At 33.4% G+C, this 17,200-nt stretch overlaps 1 protein-coding gene across 4 annotated transcripts; it reads left to right on the top strand.

The window, feature by feature from the left end:
* Positions 1-6,016: 6,016 nt before the first annotated feature.
* Positions 6,017-16,903, top strand: LOC8271089 (solanesyl diphosphate synthase 3, chloroplastic/mitochondrial). 4 transcript variants are annotated; one of them, XR_007217357.1, is made up of 12 exons: positions 6,017-6,300; positions 6,758-6,850; positions 7,676-7,756; positions 7,891-7,962; positions 8,941-9,072; positions 9,199-9,285; positions 10,008-10,079; positions 10,618-10,703; positions 12,033-12,165; positions 14,575-14,664; positions 15,917-16,035; positions 16,410-16,527. XR_007217357.1 is itself a non-coding variant. In XM_002530091.4 (12 exons), exons 1-12 carry the CDS (start codon positions 6,172-6,174, stop codon positions 16,587-16,589), a joined length of 1,254 nt encoding a protein of 417 aa, XP_002530137.1. In that variant the 5' UTR covers positions 6,020-6,171; the 3' UTR covers positions 16,590-16,903. The 4 variants fall into 4 exon arrangements, 3 of the variants coding, with proteins under 3 accessions (XP_002530137.1, XP_048235270.1, XP_048235271.1); XM_002530091.4 differs by having other exon boundaries at positions 6,020-6,300; positions 15,937-16,035; positions 16,410-16,903; XM_048379313.1 differs by having other exon boundaries at positions 6,034-6,300; positions 6,755-6,850; positions 7,676-7,790; positions 15,937-16,035; positions 16,410-16,903.
* The last annotated feature ends 297 nt before the right edge of the window (positions 16,904-17,200 follow it).

Consider the following 17,200-nt stretch of genomic DNA (forward strand, 5'->3'; position numbering starts at 1 on the left):
GGTGCTAAGTGATAGTTCTTTGTCATTAGCGAGGATTGGAGGGTAAGTAAACAAAAATGTACATAATGTATGCATGTTGTGTTATGAAACGCAATGGTAATGCTTTAGGTTTTTTGCAGAACGGACCATGAGGGTTTGTAGGGGCAGGTCAATGCCCATCAGCGGCCGATTAAGATTTTGACACTCCAGTTGTCTGCTCTTTGGACTCAATGTTTAGACACCCATTCCGATGAGGGAATAGATGACTCGGGAGAGGGCTCCAACGACTTCGATTAGATTAACTGCTTTTCTTTTTTAGAACACTACTATGTATTAATATTCACTATTGTGCTTTAACACTGGATTTTGAATATTACAATGATTTTGATTACATAGAATACATGTTTTTATTATTTAATGATAAATATACAACTTGCATAAGTGTTAAAAATAAAAAATACATTCAAAACCTTTAAAAAATTAGGTTTCAAGGCCGAGTGACATCATATAGTAGATCGACTATAAAGCTAAGCTGATCGGCTATACATAGTGTTGATTAGCTCTGCAATTGCAGAGTTCAATCCGATACTAATTTTGAGCCTATAAATACACATACACCTCTTTGGACTTCCCCAAACGCAATTCTTCCTTCTTAGCTTAAAACCCATGACCCAAAGAAGCATAAAAGCCCTTAAAACCTTAATTGGCGATGAGTGGATCAAACTTGGAAAAAAAATTAATCTTTCTTCTTTCAAGACATTGCAATACACCAAACTTGATTATAGATTTTTCCATTCGGTTGTTAACTTCGGGTGCCCAAAAGATCATGTCTTATGCTTCAATGGGCAAGAATTATGTCCAATGATTGAATAATTTTCTACCATCCTTAGAAGTTCTTATGATTTCACACATCCAATCGCCTTGCTAAGATTAGATGATTCTTTTCTTAGAAAACTAGTCAAGTTGTTCAACATGCCCCCAACTGAGGTACTTTCTTATTCCGTTAGTGTGCCCATCACCCTCACTTCTTTGATTTCTTAATATGACAAGAAGAAAAATGGTATACCTGTTTGGGTTAGGATAGTGAGCTTTTGTCTTTATGCTAAATTTCTACTAATTTCTCCTTAAGTAGAGAGAGATATCTGAATTACTAGCATTATTGACTAAGGGGAGTACGAGCTAATCCAGTTCTAGTGATTTTGGCTGAAACCATTATCGGGTTAGAGATGTTCATAACTCATTAATGGTTTTCCGGTAGCATTATTCTCTTACAGGTATGCAACCAAATCTCTTTTTCCCTTTGTTCTTGAATGCCTTAACTTTTGTCTAAGCCGTCTTTTCAAAATTTCAACTTAGCATTCTTTTTTCTTTATTTATTATTTTCTCTTTTTCTTTTTGTCTTTTCCTTTTGTAGATTTGGTTACGTGGAAAGCTTTAGATACTAAGCATCCCAAAGGACATTGACAAGTATGAGCCAAAGCACGTGCAATTCCATTATTATGCCTCGAGTTCATGAGAATTAGATTTCTTAGATGAAGGGCATTCCTAATACACTCATCCCCTAGACCTACCCTTGGTGGAAGATTCAGCATGTCACACTCCTAGTATATGGTGGTTGCATCCCTTTGCCCAGGCTATGAGCATCTACCTTCTACACACCTTTTAGGCTCTGTCACCAATATAGGGTAGAAGCAACTGATCCTAGAATACCTACTTGATTTTGAAGTCTTCCCATTAAGGCAGGATTTCTTGGACAAGATCGAGAGGCTATAGCGTTACCATACCATTAAGCGCAATATTAATGTTGAAGGTGACCTAGCCACAAATGACAACTTCAAGGCTTGGGTTCAGCTTCATACACTACTACCCTTGGATTTACAAGGTTTAAGAGGACTCGAGAGATAACTATTGAATCTAGAAATGCAAGTGCAAAGGGAGAAAGTAAACAGTCATATGCATGTTTCATACAAACTCTAGACAATCTTATTCATTTAATAAAGGCCCAAATGGGACATTTTTATTTCTTATGACATAAATGATGTTATCAACCAGTCCTTTTGAATTTTCAAGCTAAACATTTTCTCTCTTTATTGCTTTAGTTTTTGCTTGACCAACCTTTTAGGTTTTTTGATCAGCATGCTATTTCTTTTGTTATTTTCTTTTTCTTTTGCTTTCTATACCTATTATTTATTGAGACGATCTAAGTTGATGGGCTCGGAGAATTCATTCCCTTCCAGGTCTGAAATCTTAGCAGTACCTTTGGGCATAATTTTCTTCACAAGATTAGGCCTTACCAATTAGGCTTGAATTTTCCTCTCAAATCAAACGTCGTGGGCCTTATGTGCTTCAATATTAAATCCCCACCTTTAATCTTCCCTAAATTCACTTTTTTTTGTTGAAAGCCCTAGCTACCCTCTTTTTATACAATTGCATGGGATACAAAGCCTTCATCATCTTTTCATCGATTAAAGCTAGTTGTTGATACCTCTGCTCGGCCTATAGATATTATGGTATTGTTAGTGTGGGCAGCAATTTTGGGCGCGCACCCAAGTATCTCTAACGACTATGGCACTGCAAGACGTTTCAACCTAATCGAGAACATACTAACTAGTCACAAACACTAGCAGAGAGAAAGAGATTTGCCATCCGGGTAATTTTTTGAAATAATTTTATATATTGAATGGTGTACTAGATTCTATAGAGAAGCTTCGCCACATATAGAGATGGATCAGGAAGCTAATTTCCTTATTTGTGCATTCTTATTTTCTATATCCCATTTAAGGGGGCAACAAATCTCATAAATCTGATCTCGACCCTCACTTATTGCAATTCCCTTTTCTATTGAAATCGTCTTAAATCAGAATAATCCCAAAACTCACAAAGAGAAAAGGAAGTGAGTTAGATAAAAGAGAAGAAACTTGGACAAAAAAGAAGTAACTTGGGCAAAAGAAAATGGAGTGAGTTGTTTACTATTTCGAGGTTTAGTAAGAGGACAAGACATGATAGGCTAAAGAAAGGATGAGGTATGCTTCACCAACCTTTACTTTGAATAGTAATAGCAAGATATAAGTGGAAAGACCTAAGATTTATAGCTAGACAAAATGTAAAAGGTAGTTCTAAATCTGGTCCAAAACGAACTCTTATAAGGGATTTATTAAAAACCATTAAATAAAAATATGGTAAAATAACTCATGAATAGGGAACTATTTCGTTTCTAGCTGTTGTTCTTCTCTCAAGGGCAGGTTCTTATTCATTACTCACACGTCCGCCATTAGAAACACCACTTGCCATCCGAATTACATGTGTTAAGCATATCACAATATTTAGGAACAGAAAGAATATTTTCTACTTTAAGAACAAGCCTAAAGAAATTAATAACTACAAGTATAAGTCTGAAGAAATTAGTCACTACAAGTATAAGTATAAACAAATTAATCACTTTTAATCTTTGACTTTAATTATAATAATTTTATAATCTATATATAGATTATTATTGCATCCTATAGGATTTGAACCTATACAAAAGTTTTAGAAAACCTATCTTACAAATTATAAATTTTTTTTATTCAGAAAATAAAACAATTAGAAATAATTCTCCTGAAATAAAAGAAATAAATAAATAAGTTCATCATTGGTCATATATATTAATTGATGATTTGAAACAATAAGAGGGAGAAAATGAAAAGAACCTCTAATATGTGGAAGTGTGAAGGTAATTTCATAGAGTCATTCAGTCTGAATGCTACATGAAGAACATAAGCCATATGAAGGTATGGGAAGGTCTAGGATATGGAATAGCAATAACATGAGTGATTCAGGCCAATTTGTGCATTAACTTAGTTCCCATCTCATAAAAAGAATGTCAATGGTGTAGAGTTTCAAACCTCCTATTAAAGAAAATGTAGAATAAAAGAGAGGAATCAATCACAGTTTGATGTGCCGAGGAAGAAGAGATATCAATCTGAAACATTTTAATTTAGGTTTTTAAAAATTCAAAAATTTAACAAAAATAAAATCAGTAAAATAAGGAGTTTTTACATTATGTTACCGAGGGCCTTGTTTTAATTAGGGCCTTTACTAAGACTAACTTGTGAAAGGCTCAAGGCTGAGAGCAATCTTAGAAATCAATCATGCTTGTTTCAAGATTCATTTACTATAATCTTGACATTATGTTTACTTCTTTTCTCTCGCATTTTCTTTTCACTTCACTTTTGATTCGCTCTAAAATACGGAGTATTCAAAAGAAATTCTCAATTTTTATTTTTTTGTTTAGAATTTCTAAATTCTATTAAATTTAAATTTAAATTTATATTTATACTTAATTTTATTTATTTAAAATTTTTCATATATATATATATATATATATATATATATTTAGGGATAAGTATAAAAAAGTATCTTGTATTTTCATTAGTTTACAATTTTAAGTATATATATATTTTTTAAGCAAGAAGAGGTATGTGGTTACAAAATATGACAAAAAGATATCTCACCATTAAAAATTTCTAATTCATAAAGATTTAGCCATCTATACTCCCATCAACCATCATTATCATATTATTTGTATTTGATAACGTGACTTTAGAGCTTAACAACTCCTAATTTCATTATTTGATATTCAATTTGATCTCATCGAATTAATGACTTTTTAAACCGCGATTTGACAGTCAAATAACAAAATAAGAAATTGTTATGTTCTAAATTCATATTATCAAACATGAACAACATAATGATAGCTAGTCGGAGTGAAGATGACTAAATTCTTGCGAAGTAAAATTTTTTTACGGCCAGATACCTTTTTTTGTCACGATTTGTAACACATGCCTCTCTTTATTTGAAAATAGAGCACATACTTAAAATTGTAAAATGGTAAAACCATATATGATACTTTTTTATACTTTATCTCTTCTTATGTAAAATATTAACACTTTAAGCATAAATTTATAGTGAGGTGTAGATAAGAAATAAAAAACAAAAACATTAGTTTATTTATGAATTTTTTTATGTATAAAATACATATAAATTTAAGTATGTTAAATACTTTTTTGATATGATAATCCATTGGTTTTCAAAATTAAAGATCTTAAAAAAGTTTATACATTTTTTCAAAAAGAATAAAATTCATAAATCTAATTGACCATATTTTTCATTTGATTTGGATAGTTTCCATTCAATTATCCATTTGATTAGCAGTTTTGCTCACTATTATACCATCTTCTTTCTAACAATAGGGTAATCGAATCGAATTTGAGCCAAACTTTGATCGAGTTTGAGCACGACTTGATTCAATTTTTTATATTCAAATTTGAGCTTGATTCATTTTAAAATTATTGACTCATGAGTAGCTTAAGCTTAGTTTGTAAATAACTCGTTTATTATGCTAAATGAGTTAAGTTCAAGTTTAATTCGCTAAAGAATTTTATGATAAAAAAGGCTCAAACTTGAACTTATTAAATATTTATCTAATTTAATTATTATTCTTATTAGTATATATATATATGTATATTATGTATATTTCAAATATGTATTAATATTATATTATATTATATCATAGTATATATATGAAATTTTAAATTTAAGAATAAAATTAATTTTAAGTCAAGCTCGATTTCATAAACGAGCTTATAAACAAAACTATTCATGAGCCATGTTCTGAATTTGGTCTTAAGCTTTCTAAATAAACCGAACTCGAGTCAAGAACTTACTCGTTTATTAGCTCTCAAATTAACGAACCAAACTCTATCAAGCTCGAGTTTTACTCTATTAGTTATCGAGCTAGAAATCGAGTTCTAGCTCAGTTTGATTAATTTAATAAACAATCTAGAACGAGCTTTTTATTGGACCAAACTCTGAGTAGCTCATAAGATTTTTGGTTCGTTACAATTCTACCTAACAATAATAAAATTTGAATGCACTATCTTGAAAAGGAATAAAATATGAAGGGGTAACTTGACTATTGAAGCAAACATTAAGGACCTATTTGAGCTTTTCTCTCACAATAAAAACATCATACATGGCTGAGCTTGGCCGGCGTCATTACATAATAACATCTCTGCTTAATTTTAAAAAAGGAAATAAAAATTTTAAGTCGGTTTTGGATGTTATTTGCTTTTGCTTCCTCTTTTGACGACTCTTCTTCTTCTTCTTCTTCAATATCTCTCTAACCTTGAGGAGGAAGGCGGCGGCGGCGCGATGTTACTCTCACGAGGGTTGTCCCGGATTTCAAGAAACGGGTATCGTCATTGTTTTCTTTCTCGTGGACTAGACCGCCCTTTCCTTCTTTCTAACACTTCCCACTATCTTGGACGCTCTACTCCAAAGGTGAGCAACGCCTTGCAGTTCGGGAAATGGGTTCTTATGAGTTGATTGAGTTGGTGCTTTCTTTGTTTTATTAGTGTTGCAAGCAAGGGAGGGTGAAAATCCTGTAGATACCCAGAATGAAATGCTGGAATATTGTTAATTTGATCATGTCTAGTACCTTGATTAATTATGTATTTTTCGTGCTATAATGTCTCTTTATTATATGTCTTTTAGGAGTAAGCTGATGAGTTGAGGAATGTTTTATATTGGGGAATTTGGGTCTCAGATTGTTAGGACTGCACATATTTTAAAGATCATCTCTTCTCTTCTTGATTAGAAGGGTTTGTTGCTAAAGAAATGGCTTTAATAGTTATATTGGTTCTGCTGTTGTGGTTTATTATATTTTTGAGAGGTAATGCAGATTTATTGTTGTCTTACATACTTATATTCCCTTTTGAATGTTTCTGGTGATTAGTAGGTTTTAAATCATAGAGAAACTTATTCCTGGAGTTTATCTACACTGTACGGCTTCAAACAGCAGATTCATCATCAGAGCAGCTCATTGATTGAGGTTGAGTGCACTGATTTCCATACATTTATTGTTCATATGCTGTGTGAGAGCATCATAGTCTATGACTGTAGGTGCAGAATTGTGACATTTAAGGGGTTATGATTTTCATACCCTTTGTTTTACTTGTCAAAAGAATTAAAAAGAGAATGACTGCCGGAAATGTAGGATGCTTGATAATGAGTTTTAGCATCAGTGAGATGTTTGTTTACAATATTTGAATGTCTGTTTTTGGCTGAATTGACAGTATGTGGATACACGACTTAAAATTAAATGAAATATGTGCATCTGTTCATAGTCCCGTCCCCACCTAGATTCTGATACTCAGTATTATCTTAACCCCTATTCTGCTTTATTCATCTCCCTCCCTTTCCTCCCCCTCAACCCCCAACCCCCTTTATTTTCTGCTTTCTTATGTTTTGGTCAATTATTGGTTTCCCGATCTGTCTATGAGATTTGAAGTTTCAGTAGTGCGCATGATTAGTGCAATGGTGCAAACATTTACTTTTTTTTTTTTTTTTTTTTGTTTTAATTGTGGTTTCATTTTCTTCGTCTAGTGCAAATCTTACCATTGGAAAATAACCTTTACGTCTCAGCTTAATTTTATTTAATGTCTATGAACCTTAGACCCTTTTCCTTTAATTCAGAATCATGATTACCAAACCTCAGGCTCTAGTCTACCACAAAAGCAAATGCATCATTTAAATCAATTGCACAAGATTTCCTTATAGTTCCTCTGTTATTATCCATTTGCATGGAATTAATATTTTTCTATTCAAAGTATATGTTTGCCTACTTAATTGAGATTGAGGGATTTTATTTTTGTAGGATCAACTTGACCCATTCTCACTTGTCGCTGATGAACTATCGCTACTTGCAAATAAGTTGCGGTCGATGGTGGTTGCTGAGGTATCTAATTGTTCTCTCTCCCATCATTTCTGTGGTATGGCTTTTCTTGATGGGCATGTTTAATGTCTCTCTCTCTCTCTTGGTAAAGTGTAGATTTGATAATGATTACAAAGTTAAATTTCAATTCCATGCAGGTTCCCAAACTCGCCTCAGCTGCTGAGTACTTCTTCAAGATGGGAGTAGAAGGAAAGCGATTTCGTCCCACTGTATGTTTAATAATGTCTGTTGATTATGTTAGGATTCCATTCTCAAATGTGCTTGTTTAGCATTGTGCACTTTGGTTTTCTTTTGTCTTTTTTTAATTTTTCATTGTTTTGTTTTATTTTTCTTACTTTCCTAAGGAGGAAATTAAATACATATTTGTGATGTCAGGATTGCTCTTATTGCATCATGTACATTTCACTTGGTGGTTCTCGATAATGGTAATGCAGAAGTTAAAAGGTTTTTTCAGATTGTTTATTTTTTGCCTGAGAAGATCCTCTAGAGAAACCTCTCTACCCCTTGTTTAGGGTTTAGAATTGTGGAGTTTATTCTATAAAGCTTGACTCTGTCGATAATTCTCTGCCACCAATACATACCTCATCTTTGCAATATCTGCCCATTGTAAATTATGTCATTTATTTTTGTGATTTCTGGCCCCAAAGCTTGGAAAATTCCAAATGAGTGACACTTGCTGGAGATTTTTGATTATCTGGAATTTTACTTGCTTCATTATTACATTAGGATTTGTTCAAATAAGCAGTTCTCTTATTCCAATCTTCCGCCAATAAGCTGTTTGAGAAATGTTCTGGAGTGGGTTATAACTTAGCTTGAGTGAGTTGCTCTGATTACCAAATGTTTGGGAAAAAAAAAAACATACCTTGCCCAGGTTTGATCCTTAAACATTGGTTAATAGTACATGGATTTATTTCTCTCTCTCTCTCTCTCTCTCTCTCTCTCTCTCTCTCTCTCTGTTTTACTTTTCAAATTTTTTCTTTATAAATTTTTTTGCACATTCTCTTATACGTTATTTTCTGGCTCTCTCCCTTTGATAGTTCATATCTTCAAAAATTTATGAAATGCTTTGGCTTAGCTTCCAAAATTTAAAAAATAATTTCTGTAGTTCCTATCGTATAATGTTTATGTGATTATTTATGGTTGCGTTGACCTTTCTTGCTATGGAATAAGGATTGCATTATGTGCAGGTTTTGTTACTGATGGCAACAGCTTTGAATGTGCACATACCTGAACCAACACCAACTGGAGTTGGAGATGTTGTGGCAACAGAGCTACGTGCAAGACAACAGAGCATAGCTGAAATCACAGAAATGATCCATGTTAGTTTCTGATTCATTTCTTGTAATTTTTCTTTTATCAATTGTTTTGGTGCAGTGAATTTACAGTTCATTTCATTTCAAGCGAGTTCAACTTTAGACTGATGCAATCATTTTACCATGTCTTAGGTGGCAAGTCTTCTTCATGACGATGTGTTGGATGATGCAGACACTAGGCGTGGTATTGGTTCACTAAATTTTGTTATGGGCAATAAGGTAACAACTAATCTTTTTTGCTTTCTTTTTTCTTTTTTGAGTTGAAGTGAATTTTATTTTGTATTCTTTATTTTTTTTATGCCACAATCTGCTTGTGGAAAATTTCTGGTATCTGTTATTGTATGTTATGCTTCCCGCTTCCTGGAATTATGGGTTTTCTAGCTAGCTTTTAGGAAGTTAGGAGGCAAAAATAATTGCTAATCTGGGCTTTGATTGTATGGTGATGCAAAGACCGGTTATAGAATCTTATTCCATGCATTGCGTTTTATCAATTTATTGGACTAAAGGCATTTTAAATTTATAATATTGCAATCCCTCAAAAGCTATTATCTGTCATATGGATCTTTAGGCTTGCAACCATGAGACTACAGGCATAGAATAGTGATTTGAATTCCTTGATGAAGACCTTCAGGAAGTTTTATTGAGTTAGAATGAAATGTAGAAATGACAATAAGATCATTGTGCAAAGATGATGATTGGATGGCTTAGGTCAGAATATCTTACTGATTGATTTACTTATTTTCTTCTACCCATGCACTAGTACAAGGATGAGTTCTATCTGCAAATGAATGTTAGTTGTTATAAAAGTTTCCAACTTCATGATTGTGCAATGTTTTCTGTTTTAGTATATGCAAATAAAATTCTACGTTAGGACTCTTAAGATTTAGTAGATAAAGTCATGAAGGGTTGTAATCGAAGTTTCTGTTATTCATATATTTCAGGTAGCAGTATTAGCTGGGGATTTTCTCCTTTCACGAGCTTGTGTAGCCCTTGCTTCTTTGAAAAACACAGAGGTATATATGTATTGTTTTTTCTCAACGCAATATATCATGTCCTGTGAAAGCATATGAGCTTCTTATACCCATCCCTTAAATTTGGTTATAATTATTCTTCACAATTATTTATTCATCCTGTTAAGAATGATTGATTAAGTACTATTGGGGAGTCTAGCATAACCGATATTCATTTTCAAACCCATGTTACTTTAGCTGATTTTTACCTTTCTGCTGCTGCAATTTTAGCTACAGTTAACTAGCATTCTTGCAGAGGCTAGTTTATTACAAATTTGCTTATTACTCCATATCAAATCAATGTGTATGCTTGATGATGTATATATTTTTAATAGTCACATTGGTTGGAGGACATAACTTTTGGATAAGCATCTTGATGTTTTATGTTTTATTTTATATTTTGTTTTGGTCTTTTTTATTCATCTTTTTTATTGGGGAGAAAGAGGAGGAGGATGTGTTGGGGCTGGTGTTTGGTATTTCAATAAAATTAACATTTATGTTGTTTTAATTCATTCTTTTCACCATCACTTTATGATTGTAGGTGGTTTCACTTTTGGCAACAGTTGTAGAACATCTTGTTACTGGCGAAACCATGCAGATGACTAGTACATCTGAGCAACGTTGTAGGTATGCCTGTTATTCAATTTTTAGACAAATTTGGTAATTTAAAGTTGAGGTTGTATGAAACATAGAAATTTTTTGTTGTAAGCATTTGCATCTCTAGATTTCTCTTATGCAATGCACAAAAACCCTTGTCTTTGCTACCAAAACTTATTATTATTTTTTATTGGGTGCGCAAGAAGGGCTTGGAAGATGTTGTGGCATTATAAAATGAAAGTCTATATTGTTGGATGTGATTTGCTGTTCCAAACAAGGAGCCAATAAGATTAATCTGGCTATTTTACCCTTTATTTGGGAACATAATTATGCCTCATTTGGATTGGAGGAAGGGGAAAGGAATGAAAATATATATATATCTTTTGAAAGCATATAGGAAAGAAAATGTATAAATATTGAATTATTATTTTAATCCTTTATCTCTAGAGTTTAAATTTAGATTTTAATTATATTTAATTTTGTATTGTGTTTTCTTCTCTCTCCACTTACTCTCCATTTTAGAGAGAAAATATTTGAGGCATAATCTGTCTTATTTTCCTTCCTTTATTTTCCATCCATTTCCAAACATGGGAAAATTAAAACCCACCTTTATTCTCTTTTGTATCTTATTCTTCCCCTTTTGAAATGAAGGTAGTGATACGTATGATTTTCCTATGGAGGATTAATACATTCCTTTTACACATCTTGCTTTTAGGTCAATCACTTTCTGAACCTGAGTTACAAAACTGCCTCTAAGATTTGACCATACAATAGCTTCTTTCTCAGCCCAGGATACAAATTCAAACCTTTTCTATTTGTTGGACCATTAACTTTGGCTGTCGATGCAATCGGTTACCTCTACCAAAGTGTATTCATGTTTGGCATATACGTGTTCTTTTTATGAATTTTCAGTGTTCTATAGATCAGTCGAAGTGAAAAATCTTTATTACTTAACTTCCTCTGATGTTCACAAACTGTTTCTGTATAAATCAGACCCATACTTTTTAATAATTAAAATTCTTGACAATCCTATAAAGTGTGTCGAGTCTGTCTGTGTCCATGCTTTGAAATGGGTGACTAATGTAATGCATAATGGTTAGATGATAAAATCACGAGATCACTATTCTTTTTGAGATTGTACAAACCGAGGCATGTGTCCTTTTTCCTTTTTTGGGGAACACATGTACCTGTAAGTTGCAAATATGAATGCATACAGCTGGGTGGTGTGGTGGTAGATGGGGCAGTACATACACCTTCTTGTCATTGCATTCTCTTGATGGTTAGGCCTTGATTTGTGTTTGTACCTCCAATATTTTGTCATTTTAGTGTAAAAGCTCAAAGTCATTCTTCTTAATGCAGTATGGAGTATTATATGCAAAAGACATACTACAAGACTGCATCTTTGATTTCAAACAGCTGCAAAGCAATTGCACTTCTGGCCGGGCAAACAGCAGAAGTTGCAATGTTGGCTTTTGAGTATGGCAAAAATCTGGTTTGTAAATCCCTCATTGAAAATCCTTCTATTTTCCTTCCTCTTTTTTCCAATAAATTCTGGAGTGGATTGTTTTTACGCTTTCTTTGAGAATGAGAGAAAATGGTGCTAGAGAAAAAAGGAGGCAATGCAAGTGGAGCAGGCGGGAGAATCACGTTTCTCTTGCTTGAAGAACTTGGTAATGGAATAAGAGAAACAGATCCAATTTCCTACTAGTTGTTAAAGGCACACCTGAGGTGCAACCATGCCCTTGCGCCTTAGCCAGCCACAGGCGGGCGATGTCACAACGGCACGTGCCTTGAGTTGCAAGCGAAGCACTCTCAAGGCTTGCCTTTGTAACAAATTGATTATCTGATATGTATTTTTTTTAATAAATAAAGTGGTTGAAAAATGTGGGATTCTTTTTAAGTTTAAAAATGGCTTATGATAGGCCCTACCAGACCAGATTCTTATGATTAAAGAAAAGAAAGATTAAAAGAAAAAGAAAACAGAAAAGAAGAATAAAAGAAAAGGAGACTTAGGGCAAAGAAGACAAGTAACAACCAAAAGAAAGGAACCAGTGGCGCTTATAGAAGTTGCTGATGTCTTCCATAGAAAGTGGTTGCAAAGAAGTTACAGATCTTTTGCGGCCAGCCTAGTTGCTAGACCTAGTGAAGTTGAAGAGGAGGCGTCTTGTACTAGAGGCAAAAATGTCATATCCTCTTCTTTAAATGTTAGGCCTAAGCAAATGGGAAAGGCAAAGGCGTCTTCTCATATGAGAGCTAACCCTTCTTTAGTACTTAGAGATGAGGAAGAAATTGATTTTGAAGAAGATGGAGAATATGAAGGAGAAGAGGAAATAGGAAGTGATCAAATTGGAATATGATGATGATAATATTAATCTTGATGGTGATTAATTGTGCTTTAATGAGTATTACTAGGATTATGAACCTTATGTGTTTTGAATTTAGAACCTTTAATTGTTAAGTTTTATATTTTTCTTTTTTGTCATGACTATGCATTTTAGTAATAATTTTAAATTTTTTTTTTCTAATTCTTTTAACTTTTATGCCTTGTGTCTATCAGGCGCGCACCTTGGCCTTGCTCCTAGGCTCCAGGACCCTTTTGCGCCTTTGTGCGTCTTGTGCCTTTAATAAATTTGGCCCACTAAATTATATCCTTCCCAAAAAGGGGGAGAAAATGCTTACGGGAAACTAACTTGTATATTATTCATGCATTTGCCTTTTATGTATATAACTCTGCATGTTCTTCCTACAGCTGCAATATTACAACAAAGGCAAAATACCCATTGCTGTTAATGTTCTCTAGCATCAACACTCAATTTAAACATGAGGGAGAAAAATATAATCTCCCCCTCCTACTGTCTGACTTTCCAGTGCCCTTTCTCCCACCCTCACCCCTTCTCTCCCCCTCTCTTTTCCCTCCCTAAACTTTCCCAATCATGGTGGTAAGGCCAATATAGTCTCAACTCTGAACTGGTGAACTAGATAAAATATTTGTGAAGCATTTTTGGCAAAATTGTTGATTTATGTGTGAATATAGGTTGTTTTATTTGTCAGAATTAGAGAGAACCCCATGCAATTAGTAAAATTGTCATTTTTGTGCTATTATTTCCACACTTAACTCAGTTAACAATTTTAACATGTATATCTTCTAGGTGTCTTTAGTTTGAACCTTGCTAGGTGGAACTCTCGTCCACTCAAACTGTTCCAAATCCCCCTCTCTCTCTCTCTCTCTCTCTCTCTCTCTCTCTCACTGGAATGCCATTTTGAGTCCTGACATTTAAGGCTAGTTTTGTACTGCTTCCTCAACTTAAATTCGTTAAGTGAACTATAAAGTTTTACCAATCATTGCTATATCAGAGACGTCACTGATATTTCTTTCATATTCAGTCTTGGTTTTCCTGACATAAGTTCCTTAATTTTTGCTTAGCTATACGATGTACCTTAATTTATTATATGGCTTGTAAAGCTTTATATCTAAGGTTGACTCTTTCTAATGTTGAGGTACATATCAATTTTCTTTTTGTATATAAACACTGTATAAACCCATTATATTCTGTAAGAGCTCTCTCTAAAATATCAAAGAAATGAAAACAGGAGCTTTTTCTAGACACTGCTTTTGTAGGATTCCTATTTAGAAAATGAATGTTTGATCGGTTTTCTATTGCAACGGTTTGTGAATTCTTGAATTAACATTGTACTAATTGAAAATTCAGTATCCATTTCAAAATTATCTTAGAAGTTTTGAGGCATGCTCCTTTTGATTTATGATGGAAAAGCTGGTGCATCGAGTCTCCTGTTTTGATGTGCAGCCATTCCGATCTTGCTGTTGTCTGCCATTCTCCTATACATTTGCCTTTATGTTCAGTGGTTTAAATTCTATAACTAAATCTATTTTATTTTTCAGGGATTGGCATTTCAGTTAATAGATGACGTCCTTGATTTCACAGGCACATCTGCTTCCCTTGGAAAGGGTTCATTATCTGACATTCGACATGTAATGCATCTTTCCTTGTATAATATCTGAATAGTGCAAACAGATGTTTTTGACTCTTTTTTAAGTTTGAATTAGTTATGAGATATGGTAAGGCTTGTTAAATGTTTTGCATTATTTTTCTTGTAGAAGAAATTATTTGTTTATGCATTAGTAAAAGTTTGCCAGATTTACACTATGCATGGCAATGAAGAAAGTAGGGGAAAGGAAGGTATTTTAAAGGGAATGGAGTTGAAGGAAAGGAAAAAGTAAAATATTTACTCTTGTGTTTGGTTAGATAACAAATAATCATTAAAGGGAAGGAAATTAATTAGATTTTGAATTTTTTTTATTAAAATCATAAGGAACAAAGTAATTAACTACTCAAATTGGAGTGCTTTCAATTTAAACTTCTACAGGGGGGAATGAAAACCCTTCTAGTACTCTCATTTTCTAAGAAATTTAAAAGCCAAATATGATTAGAATTAGTTCCCTTTCTCTTCCCCTTTCTTCCCTTTTGATTAACCTCCATCCACGTATAGTGTTAGGTAAGCTAAGTAGTAAATTGAATTACATGTTCTGGAAATAAGATTGGCATGAGACAAAGACATTTTCAGTTGTAGACTTCTCTCTTAATGAAATGCAACCCTTTTCTCTTTATGCCAGCCTTCACACTGAACTTGAAATGAAATGTATTTGCATTCCCGTGGTTGACTTAAGTGGAAAGGACATATGAGATTCTACTATATTAGTTGTCTAACTGCTAAAACTGTTGCCTTTAACAATAACTCTTTCAACTTGTAGTTTTATGTTTTTTATTTTTATTTTTTTTATTTCACCATCTGAGCAACAATAGCATTCTAGAGTTACCTATTTTATGGGTTGATATGATATGATAATGAATAAAAACGTGTGTTAGTCACTTATTTGGAAAAGACACCTATTGTTTTGCAGACTGCAGATGTGCTTGCTGGATTTTGTATTTAATTCTACTTGGGCATGTTTAAGGGCATACTATAGGCTAGCATTTGATACTTGACCTCAATGTGCATTTTAATAATCTAATTACATTGCATATAATGGTTAAACTGTTGCGTTTTGACCAGTAAGGACTGCTATTAACCATTTTCTTGCTTGTTAAATTTGGTTACTTTGTCTGCATTGCAAATTATAGGTTGATGCTCAGTTTGTATAGCCTGCTTGAATTGCATGGTTCTTGTAAAAGAATCTATAGCCTTTGTGATCAAATATGGTTTTGCCATAATCATCTGTGCAGAAATTTGATGATTTTTGTAGGGAATTGTGACTGCTCCAATACTGTTTGCAATGGAGGAGTTCCCCCAATTACGTGCAGTTGTTGACCGGGGCTTTGACAAACCTGGAAATGTTGATATTGTAAGTTTCTATGAATTTTTGCTTCAAAACTGAAAGTTTTAATGGGGAAAATGTTGAATTTTTTTTGGGTGATATTAATATCCATTATGCTTAAAGCTACTGCAAGTACATGTGGAACTTGAAGTTCTCTTTTCTATTATATTTATCATTTTTCATAGATGATACCATAGATATAGTACTCGAATTTCCCCACAAAGTTTGGTTGACCATGTCTAGGTCTCAATGGGAATTCGGTTTACTGTGAAGGATTGTCTTTTATTGCCCACCTACCAACAAATGTGCCTTCATAAAGACCTAGACCAAATATTTACATGGCTTAACTTCTGTGGAAAAAACTGGATATGGTGATCTGATAACTACCTTGATAAATACAGGCCCTAGAGTACCTTGGAAAGAGCCGGGGAATACAAAGGACAAGGGAGTTAGCTGCGAAGCATGCTAACCTTGCTGCAGCAGCTATCGATTCACTCCCGGAAACTGATGATGAAGAAGTAAGAAAGTCAAGGAGGGCACTAGTAGATCTCACACAAAGAGTAATCACAAGAAATAAGTGACGGTAGACTTTTGATTCCGACAACACTGCAATAGAAATTTTCTTAGTTTTTCAAATAGTATTCTTTTAGCTGAGGATCAATCTCCTCTTATCGTTTTGTTTTGATTAATTCAATTACATAAGTTGTTTAGATTATAAATTTTTTCTTTTGCCAATAGCACCTGTTTGTAAATTGTGAATCATGTGGTCAAGGGTAACAAAATAATAGCTACTGCTCATGTAGCTATGAAACTGTAGATTTCCCACCATCAGTTGATGGTCAGGCATAGGGGTCTCTTTAAGAAAATGGAAATTATATCTATCAAATTGTTGCAAGCTTTTGTTCTTAATTAGACTAGTTAGTGCTACTTCTAGTACTAATAAGAAACGTATGATTTTGAGGGATTACAATATTTTACTAATGTTCTTTTATGGACTGAATTGCATTAAATTCTAAGGTTGTCAGAACTAGATGTAGTTTAATATTCAAACTTTTACGACCAATTTCAGATCGGTTCGGTTTATATTTTTATTTTGGTAAATCACTAGAATGAATTTTATCGTGTAAAAACACTTTAAAAGAACATCTTACAAAAACTATACAAAACTATGCAAAAGAATTACCCTAGATGT

Source organism: Ricinus communis, chromosome 9 (genome assembly GCF_019578655.1).
Source record: "Ricinus communis isolate WT05 ecotype wild-type chromosome 9, ASM1957865v1, whole genome shotgun sequence".
Classification (NCBI taxonomy): domain Eukaryota; kingdom Viridiplantae; phylum Streptophyta; class Magnoliopsida; order Malpighiales; family Euphorbiaceae; genus Ricinus; species Ricinus communis.

Excerpts from the sequence above, each read along its gene's own strand:
- LOC8271089 (XM_002530091.4), top strand. The coding sequence starts at position 6,172 with ATGTTACTCTCACGAGGGTTGTCCCGGATTTCAAGAAACGGGTATCGT. Across the intron at positions 9,286-10,007 it reads ATTTTGTTATGGGCAATAAG|GTAGCAGTATTAGCTGGGGA; the intron begins GTAACAACTAAT and ends CATATATTTCAG. Across the intron at positions 12,166-14,574 it reads TTGAGTATGGCAAAAATCTG|GGATTGGCATTTCAGTTAAT; the intron begins GTTTGTAAATCC and ends TTTATTTTTCAG.